This window comes from Brassica oleracea, chromosome C5, assembly GCF_000695525.1.
Source record: "Brassica oleracea var. oleracea cultivar TO1000 chromosome C5, BOL, whole genome shotgun sequence".
Classification (NCBI taxonomy): Eukaryota; Viridiplantae; Streptophyta; class Magnoliopsida; order Brassicales; family Brassicaceae; genus Brassica; species Brassica oleracea.
Window position 1 is genome coordinate 6,328,561 of NC_027752.1, and position 12,314 is coordinate 6,340,874.

Genomic DNA, 12,314 nt, shown 5'->3' on the forward strand with positions numbered 1-12,314 from the left:
AACTGAGTGTAATGGTCTAGAAAAAGAACGTAATAGCGTATCCCACTAAGACTTGGAACCGGAGAGGTCCAGAGGTCAGAGTGAATGATCTCAAAAGGCTCAGACACAGTGGAAGTAGAAGCAACAAAAGGTTGTTTTATATGTTTTCCCAAAACACAAGAGTGACAGTGATCTCTTTATTACAAAGGTTGGAATTTGAAGAGAAAACAGATTTTAAAACAGCATTATTGGTGTGGCCGAGTCTCTTGTGCCAAAGAGATGGAGTAGAAGCAAGAAGAGCAGTAGATTTTGGTGCAGACGAGTTAAGAGAAGCCGGCAGAGGATAGAGATAACCGGAGCTCTCACATCGGATAATTGTCTTTCGTGTTTGAAGATCCTTCACAGAAAAGCCAAATGGATCAAATTCAACACTACACCAGTTATCTGTCGTGAACTTACGAACATAGATTAATTTTTTTATGATTTTAGGAGCAACAAGGACATTTGATAAAGAGAGAGGACGAGAATTGGTGGTGATGGAAGTGGAACCAACTGAAGTGACAGGAAGAGAAGACCCGTCTCCAGCAATGACAGAGTGCTTGATGTTATGTTTAAGATCGGGTTGGAGTGTACCTGGATTGCCTGCAAGATGAGAGGTTGCACCAGAGTCCATGTACCAGTCGCTTGCACTTGGATCAGTCAACGTGTCTGTTGTGTACACCTGAGTGAAGTCAGTTGGTTGTATCTCCAACAGATGAGCTTAACGTTGTTGTTGTGGGACGGCGAGTGGTTGAGCTTGAGGACCACGGTAGGTTGGAGCCTGAGTGTATGGGTTCCAATTGATGAATTGTGGTGGCCATGAAATGAATGGTGCGTTCCAGTTATTGCTTTGGGGCCAGTTCTGAAAGTAGTTCCTTTGATTGTTTCCTCTGTTTCCTCTGCCACGGTTATTGAACCTGCGATTTCCTCTGTTGTTGTTGTTGTGGTTAGACTTCGTCGACTGAGGCCTCTGTTGCTGGTTCGTTGAGTCTGATACCGTGAGTGCTGAAGAAGAGGAAGCTTTATCCGTGTGTGAAGCAGTGGCCCGGCGTGGTTTCTTCAAGCGATTTTCTTCCATCTCAAGCATTGACTTAGCGTTGTCAAATGAGGGAAATGGTTCCTTGTGTTTGATAACGTTGATGATGTTATTGTATTTCTCGTTAAGACCGTTGAGTAGGTACATAACAATAGTTCTCTCATTGACTGGAGCATCTACATTCGAGAGGAGATCAACCAAAGACTTGATCTTTTGACAGTACTCTTGAATAGCCATGTCACCGATTTCGGTGATTCTGAGTTCGTTGTCAAGAGCTATGGCTCTAGCCTCTTTGTTGTTGCGGAATTGGTTTTCTATACGGATCCAGACGTCATGTGCAGATCCACCAGGTTTGAAAGAGGAGCGGAAGAGAGGTTGAGCTAGTGTGCCATAGATCCAGAGTTTGACAAGACCATCCCTTTTGAGCCAAGCCGTGTCGTTATCACCGTTTGGGAACACGGTACCGTCGAGGTTGCCAAGGACATCAAAAGAAAGACAGTGAGTCATGAAGAGCTCTCTCCATGCATCATAATTATGATCACTGAGATCAAGAGTGATGGGGATGTGTGATTTTATGTTAGTGACACCATAAGCTCGTTCCTTTGGAGGAGGAGGAGCGGCCATGATATTAAGAATAAGGAAAAAAAATGAGAAGAGATGAGAAAAATAGAGAAGGGAAAGATCAGAAGCGTACAAGCTCTGATACCATGAAAGTGGATGAATTCCCCTTCAGGGATTGATGTATTTACGAGGCTTTAAATAGCCATGGTTGTTACAGAAAGTCAGGGAACGTTACAACAATATATGAGAGATCTATGTAGAATCTAAACTGAATATTGTAACAGAATATTGACTTATTCTATCACATAGGACAAAGATACATGTTTATTTCTCAATCTTAGGTAAACATAACAAGAACACTCAAGTTTTCCGGTTATCACAACCACCAGAATCTGTCATTTAAGTCTTTATCATTCATAGATTATAAGCTTGAGAGCTTCTCCATCAACCAACTTCTTGATCGTTCTAATGTTTCGTATCCCTTCGTGACTAATAGGCTTGTATAGTCGCGGATGTTCAGCATCCACAAACTCACTTGGTGGTTCCATATCAGTCGTTGGTCCTAATAAAAACGAGGCGATAGAAAACCTCTCGGTTGCTTCATTGCATTGCACTCTATGCTTCAAATTGCATAATCTTCCGTTGCTCCAGATTGTAGCCATGTCCCCAAGGATGATAGCAAGCGTGTTTGGCATCGGGCTTATGGGAAAGAACTTTCCTGAAGCATTGTCCATGGCTTCAAGTCTACCAACATTCTCATCGGCTTGAAGAATCGTCAAGAAACCAGAATCTGTGTGTAGGTGAAACCCCAGTTTCCCGACTGCTTCGGGTTTAAAATGATATTTGTTAATCCGCAACTGGCTCGGCCATCCTTTGAAGAAGTCAGTCTCAGCCAAACCGTAACTCTCTGCTAACCTCCTTGCTAAATCCTTTGCAAGTCCATCAGTAGATTTGGCATACTTCACCATAATCTCCCTGAAACCTCAAATCCCATCAGTAAATAAATTTAGAAGAACAAACCCTTTCCAACGAGACTCGAACCTATAACCCCTTTAAACACTTACTACATAATCTAGGTCAACTACGAGTTGATACATGAACCCTTTTAAGACCAGCAAAAATAAAGAGAAACCTTTGATCCGCGGAAGCGTCAAGCTGGTCACAAAAGGTATCGACAGCTTGAGGCGATGCCATGTCATAGAGACCAAATGTTTCATAGTAAGGATTGATATCATATGGAGCCCTGTAACCAATCCCTAGTAACACATCAGTGTTGCGCACTTTCACCTCGTGTGGACGTTCGAAGAGATCCATAATGGTCTTCTTCATCTCAGACATCAAAGACAATGAAACTCCATGGTTCATCACCCTAAAGCATCCCCATCTCTCGCTCGCTTCACGGATTTTCTGGTTCAGGATCTTATCTGAAATGACCTCTTCCAAGTCTATCGTCGGAATAACTCCACCGGTCTCCGCCATCATTCTCTTCAATATGGAGAATTTGAAAAGATGTATTTTCTCTACTCAACACCAATCGAAGGTCTAGTGTTTATATAAAGAAGATAATTAGTTTCACCAAAAGACATTTTTTCTGATCAAATCACTAAAGTAGTCTGAATTCGATAAAGAAGTGCAGTGAATCAGAAGAAAAGGTTTTTTTTTTATATAATCTTCAACTGACTAATGATCTAAAACGTGACGATTCTGACAGTTGAACATCAATTTGCGTTACGATAAGGCTAAATAAACAACACGTATCCCTTTTGCTACTTCTAATTACACATCAGTTATGTCTGAAACTGAAGAAAACTCAGTAATGAATTAGGCTGAAAGAAATAAAACACAATATGATTTTGATTTATTCTGGGTAAACCATCAGTTACGTCTCAATGTGACTTTCTTCTTTATACAACTAATAGAAGAATGAAAGTTAGTAACCGATGTTTCCACGCGTACGATAAAACAAAGAACGATTTTCACGCACCTAGTTCTAAAGAAATCTTCTTTTTTTTTTTGAGCAACTAGTTCTAAAGAAATCTTCAAAATGCATGAATTCGGTATCCAAGTCTAGCTGGATATACACCTGATGTGAAATTCATTTTCTTTTCTGGTTAACACATGGGGGTTACTCAATAGTATGTATACTAAGTAATAACTCGCGACTTGCGCAGAATGTCATTATTAGTTTCGTTATTTTTTAATATAGAGACATTAATCTGTTTAATCTAGATATCGGTTCGGTTTTAGGTTGTTTTTTGGTTTTTAATCTCCTAAAATATAAATATCATTTTAAATCAATATTTATTTGGTTTGTTCGGTTAAAATGTTTGATGGTTTTGGTTTTTTTCATGTGGTAATAAAAAATTACTATTGTTTGTTTGTTTTCATGTCATGAATCTTAGATAGTCGTGATGTCGAACCAATGGTTTTATATTATAGTTTCTAAACGGATAATAGTTAAAAAAAGAAAAGAAAATTATTAAGACAAATCAGTTTACTATAATTTGGTCGATAGTGAAAGAAGCATTAAGAAAAAAAATATTTTAACTTCCACAAAAATTAGATATCTCAGTTGTGGTAAATACTTAGTTATAAGGTGATGACGTCAATGTGCACATGTATGTGTATGTAAAAGTATACTAGGAGTTTTTCTACGCCATACGCAGAAATAATAATTTTTAACATAACATTTTTTATTTCAAAAGAAAATTTTGATTTATATTTCAACATTATTAATTTATATTTTAACTTCAATTGTTATAAAAAATCATAAACGTATTTTTGTAATCTTATTTCTTTTGATTTGGTATAACTGTTAAAATTTGATTTTATTTAAATTTTAATAAAGATAAAATTAGATTTTATAAAAATATTTTTAATTATATTATTGTGTTTAATGATTATTTATTTTTAATATATATATATATATATATAATATATACATATAAATATAAATATATATATATATATATATTCCCATCTAATTTTAAATATATACATATAAATATAAATTTTAATAAATTTGAGACTTTGTTTGTTTTAATTAAACTGAAATTTTTTTTTTGTTAATTTAAACGATGAAGATGAACAGATAAATTTAAATAATGTTTAAATATTTAACTATCAATTTTTTTTTAAGATTTATGTTACTTTATTTAGTTTATTTTTATTAATATGAGATACGTATATACATATATATATTTTTATTTTAATTGTGATATATGAATTATTAACATATTTAATAGTTTACCATAAATAAATATTTATATGAAAAATTGACATTAATGATGATATATGAGTTATTTTTATTACCATATTTAAAATCCTGCAAAAAAAGTTAAATTTTTATAAAGAAATTTTACATCTCACAATTAATATGTGTCATGTCACTATTTTCTAAAACCATGTCATCTATTTTAAGTGTCACTAGAGCTTCACCTGCGCGCCCGCGCAGGTATTAGTTTTTACGTATTTATACATTGATATTTGCTTTTATGATTAGTGCTATATATTTTAGATATGTCCCCACATAACTAATTGTATTCAAAAGATCCGGATCGAACCGGATAATATGATTATTTTTGGTTCAAATATCCAAATCATTTTCAAATACATTCGTTATTTGAATATTTTTAGTTTTCTGTACATCAGAACCAAATTCATACAGACCCGGGAGATCAAACTTGAAATTCACACATAAATTTATATCCAAACACGGCATAATTTCAAAACCTAAAAAATCTATACCCGAAAAAACGATATGTACCTAAATGGGTACCCGAATGTCTATGCCTAACAGATTCCGTAAACAAATAAATAAATATTTATTTGTTTGGCTAAATTAAGTGAAATAGAAAAAAATTATTTAGTAATATTTTTACAATATTAATAATGATCAATATATGAATATCGATTTGTTTAGATAAGTTTTGGAATTGTAATTAATTAATTTAAATTGATTTTAAATGATGTGGTAGAATCTCTAAATAAAAATAAATACAAAAAGAAAGTACCTAAAAAGAAATTTCAATACCCAAAAAATCTATACCCGAAAGAAACAACCCGTACTTAAATGGGTACCTGAATGTCTATGCCTAACTGATTCCGTAAACAAATAAAAAATTATTTTAATGTGTTTGGCTAAATTAAATGAAACAGAAATTTTTTTATTTAGTAATATTTGTACAATATTAATAATGATCAATATATGAATATCGATTTGTTTAGATAAGTTTTGGAATTGTAATTAATTAATTTAAATTGATTTTAAATGTAGTGGTAAATACAAAAAAATACAAAAAGAAATACCTAATTTATTATAAATACAATGACTAAATGTGTAAATAAAAGAAAATACATATACCGCTATCCAAGTTTCCAAACAATTCTCATTAATATTTTTATCCATGTTTCCAAACAAAACTCCTTTTTAAACTGCAATTCATGTTTCCAAACAAACCTAATTTGTACTTCAGTTTTAATAATATAGATGTCATCTTTTTTTTCAGCAAGAATGATTGTAGTGGCGACATGTGTATAAATCATTTCGCAAATATAGTCTAGGGGATAAAGACGGTTGATAAATATATAAAGATACTGTTAATTAATATTAAATGACATTTTTTAAAAATAATACATGAATAATAAAATTCTTAAAATGAAATTATTTAAAAACAAAATATTGTAAAATTTATATAAACTATAATATATAACTTATATATAATTCTTTAAATATATGTATATATATATGCATATAACAGATCAAATTGGATATCCGTTCCTATAAATATTGATATTTGCGATTTACATTTTTTAACGGATATTGCATTTTAGTATTTGATTTGCTTCGTAGAGTAACGGATATCCGAATTTTTTGGTTCGAATCAAAACGGATAACGAATCGAATCAAAATTTATGAATAATTTGTCCAGCTCTATTCGTAAACAGTAAAAATAACGTTAAAAAGAACCATGCATGTGAGTTTTATATACAGTTAAAATTTGGATATCGTACTGCAAAATTATATCCTTATTTGGGCGAACATAATATTTATATGGGACCAAATACTAAACCTTTATTGGAACAATCTTGGAAACTGCAGTGTTCACCAAAATTGAAACATTTTGTCTGGCAAATAATTTCCGGTTGCCTACCGGTGTATAAGAATCTTCACTCATTGGGCATTAAATGTGATATGCAATGTCAGCTGTGCGGGGCTGAGGAAGAATCTATTAATCATGTGTTATTTGAATGTCCTTTCGCACTTAAATTTGGGCACTATCTAATGTGCCATCTTCCCCAGGGATATTCCCGACCTCATCTATTTTTACAAACATGGATTATCTATTTTGGCGGTTACCAAAAGAACCAGATTTGAGATATTTTTCCTGGCTTCTATGGTTTATTTGGAAAAATCGGAATGGGAAAATTTACAAGAATCAGACATGGGATCCTTTCGATCTCCTCTGGAATGCACAAATAGAAAGTGTCATGTGGGCAGAATCACAGACCAAGGATTCTCCAAATACGGGATCGTCACAAAATGTGGATCACCTTATTACAGGTGATATAAGTAGGTGTTATGTCGATGGAGCATGGAGGGCACAAGACTCATGCACAAGACAAGGATGGGTTTATAAAGCAGGTGGATCAACTGATACTTTGATGGGTGCCATGTCTATTCGCAAAAGTCTATCACCTTTACATGCAGAATGTGAAGCTTTGATATGGGCGATGGAGTGCGTGAAAACCCTACGAATCTCAGAAGTGGTGTTTGCAACTGACTGCTCTCAACTGGTGAAGATGGTGTCTACACCAACAGAATGACCAGCATTCATTACACACATGGAGGAGTTTCTGCGGAATTTTTTCATCCCTTAACTATTCAGCATATTCCGAGGGCACAAAACACAATGGCAGACAAGCTGGCACGAGGTGCTAGAAATCAGCCTGCTGCTATGGTTTATGTTGATTCGATTCCTCCGAGGTGGCTCTTGGATCAGGAATCTACTTAGTTTCACTTTAGCCTTTTGTTGTAAAAAAAGAGAAAAAAAAACAAAAAACAAAAAACGTAAAGTACATAGTGTGAATGCATTTATTATAATGTGTGGCTGAGAAATTCTCTACATATGACATGTGTCCATTTTAGTGTGAACACATTTATCACAATGTTTCTACACGTGACAATGTAACCAGTTTAGTAAGAACGTATTTATTACAATGATCTCCTTTAATATATAAGGAATGTTTTACATCCTAATAAATCTTAAATATACACATAAATGTAGATACTATTCCATTTAATATACATACATATATACGCAAAAGCCACAAAGTTCTTAAAATGTATTTGAAATATCCAACTTCTTAAGTGTTGAAACATTTAATGGTGCTGTTTCATCAGCGCTCTTTCATTACTAAAACGCACGAGGTAACCTAGCAGAGCTTTTAGTCTTACGTGCTCATGTTCACTCATTTTGAAAAAAATAAAAATATAGGGATAACATGCAATGTTGTAAATAACATTTTTAGCTCCGCCCATTTCCTATCCTTACATATTTTTTTTAAAAAAAAAAGAAGAGAAAAAACAAATGAGCTCCTTCACCACCAAAACTCCGCCACCTTATCTACGCCGGCCAAATCACCATCGCCGCGTAAACCCATTATTCCCTGTCATTTGTTGCCTCGGAGAATCCCAACAAAACAGCTTTACTCGCCGGAGAACCATGACATCGCTTATAACACTCACGGTCATCGTCCCCACTTCATCAGCATTAGCACAGGAGAAATGGGGGACGAGGTCATTCATAAAGGAGAAATATTTTCAGCCAGGTTTATCGCCGGAGGACGCGGCGGCTCGTATAAAACAGACGGCTGAAGGATTAAGAGACATGAGGGAGATGTTGGACCATATGTCGTGGAGGTACGTCATCTTCTACATAAGATTATAACAGGCTTATCTGTCTCAGGATCTGACCAACGCCATGAACATCTTGCCGGAGAGTCGCCGGAATGATTACGTTCAAGCGGCAAACCAGCTTGTCGAATACATGAGTGAGGTATAAGTTAATTAATTAATGATTAATGCGTTTTATATAATGTTCAACGTTGACAAATATTATTGCTTCTGAAAATTTAATAATATTGACTAGCTATATAATTGTGAATCAAACGATATACTAATAGTTTCACATTTAACGTTGATTTACAAAAATTGATTCAATGCTAAACAAGCAAGTGGAAATCAAACTTAAAACCATATGATATTTCATATTTTTGTTATCAATAATAGTTTTGTAAAATGTTTTAGTTGGATTTTTACGTACGGACGCCAAAGGTGTACGAGTCGTATCTCTACTACGAGAAGACATTGAAATCGATAGACGACGTGGTGGAGCTTCTTGCTTAATTGTATTTGTATTGTATATATCTCTCTTCACATGAAATCTCTGTACTCAATATAAACGTGAACAAACTGAAGAAGCGGTTAGGACTTTGAATAGTGTATTGTAGTGAAGAGTATAATAAAATTGTAAAGCAAAAGTGTAGTATTCATTTTTTTTTTGAACACATTCATTGTATTAAAAGTGGAAAGCTAGTTTTTGGACGAGTCCATTACAGAGGGCTCAGGGCTCTCTTGGCTAAAGAATCAGCCAAGGAGTTAGAGGAACGAGAAACAAACATAAAGGAACATGCGGTAAATGAAATAGATAGATTCTCAATGTCCCGGATAATTCCGAAGAGCTCAGCCGGAGGGAACTTCGAGTTGATAGCTGCAAGCAGCCCTTGACAGTCTGATTTAAGAGAGATGTTTAAGTAACCGAGAGACTTGGCTTTGAGGATGACTTCCCGAACGGCCAGTGCTTCCGCTTGTAGAGGCGATTTGACGTTGAGGTGAGTGCAAGAGACATTAAGCAGAATACGTCCTTGGGGAGATTGAAAGGACCATCCGCATCATGCCATTGGCGATCCCTGCTTCCATGCTGCATCAGAGTAGACGGAAGTAGTGTCGTGAGTTGTCCTATGTTGCTCCTGGAACTTGATAGACGTATAGTGGTGGCCTTGGTTTGGTTGAGCATGTTGCCAGTCCCTAGCATATCTGATGGATTGGCTAAACACCTCGGTGGAGGACAATACTCTGTTTTCAAACACAATTTCATTCCTAGCTAGCCATGTTACCCAAGAAATCCAAGGAAAGAAATCAATTGAGACTCCTAGTTGAGGGAGGAAGACAGCTCCATGAAGGGAGATCAGAGCCTCTTTGAAGGAAAGGAACTCATGAACAATGACACTCTGTTTCAGTAGAGAAGAGGCACATACCTCCTTCTCAAAGGTGCAGTGTAAGAAGAGATGGTCAACTGTTTCAAGTTCTCCACATCTACAACACGCAATATTGAGTAACATGCCATGCTTCCTAAGATTCTCGCCTATTGGGAGGGCTCCTTGTAGGATTTTCCACATAAACACCTTCAGTTTTGGTGCACAAGTTCCCGACCACACATGCTTCTGCCACTCCAACGTAGTCGAAGTCGAAGAGTCCTAGGAGAGTTGGGAGTCGATCCCCACGGGAGAGTTATGGAGACACGTAGCCACAAAGTGTCCTGATTTAGTGTTATAGTCACCAGACTTCGAAGCTAACCAGGCATAGTAGTTTTCGCCCACCGGTGATACTTGGTTTGAGAAGAAGAATATCAGAGAGGATATACAATGAAGATATACAATGAGGAAGGACCAATTTGTAATTTTGTACACCCAACATCATCCAATAGGAAATTCTCTTCTTGGCATTATATATAGGGAGAATTAGGCAAATACCCTTAGAACGGATCCAAATTGGAGGTTTGCCATTTGATTGACATATAAGACACATCCAATACATTTCGGTTCCTCCTTGGACAAAAAAGCCCTTACGTTTGATGTTGATGGACAGAGGAGTCAGAGAGGTAAAGATCCTCTGGCAGATTTGTTAGGAGACTCTTGCTGGATATAGGTATGATGTTTGAACTGTTGTGAGCCACTCATTTTCTCCGATTTTTGTGTTGATACAAGAGAGTGCATCTCACGCACATGTTAACTAAAAGAAAATTTAGCAGAATAGACCTGGCAAATAAACTGACATGTAGTCAGACAAATTTACATAAATAAAAATTTAATTATAAAATTTTAAATTTTAGAATCTCTCAACGAAATGAATTATCATATCGCTAACAAACCATATAACATCTAATTATATAATTATCAGATAATAGTTATGTTATGAAGTTAAAATCACTCATAATTTTATACAAAGATTATCATTTATGTAAATCAGAGATAACAATTGATTGCAAGATCTCAATATCTTTGAAATATACAATTCGTACTAAATTTTAATATTAGTGTTAAATTAATTGTTAGTGGTTAACTTATTTGTTAGAAACTAAACTTATGAAATAACCTTGTTTGTTGTAGATACATAATTTGTTAGTTGATACATATTTTTATAACTGATACATTGTTTGATAGATGATTTGTTAATTAATATATTTTTTGGTATATCAAAACATGTTGTATGTTAAAATAATAATATTTTTCATTCTTTTAGATGATACTTGATACCACAATATATCAAAACATGTTGTATGTTAAACATGATACACATTGATACACTATTTTTCCCTCTTACACCTGTTCATTCTTTTTCCTCTTTTCTTTCATACTTCTCAATTCTCTTTCCTCCTGTTTTTTATCCCTATCATTGCCACCATTTTTCAAATTTTTGAATCTTTTCTTTTACTCATTCATTGATATCAAACTTCGTGTCACCTAACAAAACATATACCGCATAACAAAACATGTATAAGATAACAAATCATTTAACAAACAACATATTTACTCACACCAAGTATCAATCCATTTGTCAGCAAAACAAACCAAGAATCAAAAAAATGTATAAGCTAGTAAACCATTTATCAAAATATTTATCAGCTACACCAATCATGTATCAATTAACGACAAGACTTTGGTATATGCTAACAAAATATGTAGAATTGTATCAAATCATTTGTCAGATAACAAACGATTTATAAAACAATATACTAGATAACAAATATTAAACCAATTTCAATTTTAGCATCAAAATTATAATAGAAAATATTACATATAGAAAATAATAATTTTAATAGAGAAATGCAAAGTTCAAAAAATTACTTGTGGATTGATAAGAAAAAGAAATGAGATTGATTTTGATTCAGTGATAGTATCGTCGAAGATGGCAGAGGTTGCTGTTCTTCAAGCACTTGCGCACCGGCGTCGGTGACAGATCTGTCACCTCAGGAGGAAAATCGGATTGGAAGATTGGGAGTGATGTAACGAATCTTCAGCTATCATCATTGCTAACAATAACCCTAAAATAGTGTTGAAATCAATATTTTGAAACTCAACAAAATTATGTTCTGATTGTGTTCATCTTTGTCATTGATTCTTCTTCATATTTAAGTTTTTCAAATGTTTTTTGTTATGAGAAATTAAGGGGAGAGAGAACTAGAGCGTAAAGTAAGAAGGGAGAGAGTTAGAATCAGGATAAGAAGAGAGAGAGGGAAAAATGTAGTATGCTGACAAACATACTGACACAACTAGAAAGCTATCAGTAGGGTTAAAAACGGAACAAAAACATTTCTTTCATTTCATGGATACTTAGCTAATTAAGGATGCTTTTATA

General features: G+C 34.4%; 3 protein-coding genes and 1 pseudogene across 3 annotated transcripts; 2 read left to right on the forward strand and 2 right to left on the reverse strand.

Moving 5' to 3' along the window:
• Nucleotides 1–739: 739 nt before the first annotated feature.
• Nucleotides 740–1,678, reverse strand: LOC106344360 (basic-leucine zipper transcription factor B-like). Its single transcript, XM_013783758.1, has one exon. The coding sequence runs from the start codon at nucleotides 1,676–1,678 to the stop codon at nucleotides 740–742; it is 939 nt and encodes a 312-aa protein (XP_013639212.1).
• Nucleotides 1,679–2,025: 347 nt separating this feature from the next.
• On the reverse strand, nucleotides 2,026–3,121 carry LOC106294206 (2-oxoglutarate-dependent dioxygenase DAO-like). Its single transcript, XM_013729788.1, has 2 exons — nucleotides 2,748–3,121; nucleotides 2,026–2,590 (listed from the first exon to the last, which is right to left on the reverse strand). Exons 1-2 carry the CDS (start codon nucleotides 3,095–3,097, stop codon nucleotides 2,026–2,028), a joined length of 915 nt encoding a protein of 304 aa, XP_013585242.1. The 5' UTR covers nucleotides 3,098–3,121.
• Nucleotides 3,122–7,105: 3,984 nt separating this feature from the next.
• LOC106344361 lies at nucleotides 7,106–7,441 on the forward strand. The gene has a single exon (XM_013783759.1). It carries the CDS (start codon nucleotides 7,106–7,108, stop codon nucleotides 7,439–7,441), a length of 336 nt encoding a protein of 111 aa, XP_013639213.1.
• A 621-nt stretch (nucleotides 7,442–8,062) lies between these two features.
• Nucleotides 8,063–9,134, forward strand: LOC106292946 (annotated as a pseudogene).
• The last annotated feature ends 3,180 nt before the right edge of the window (nucleotides 9,135–12,314 follow it).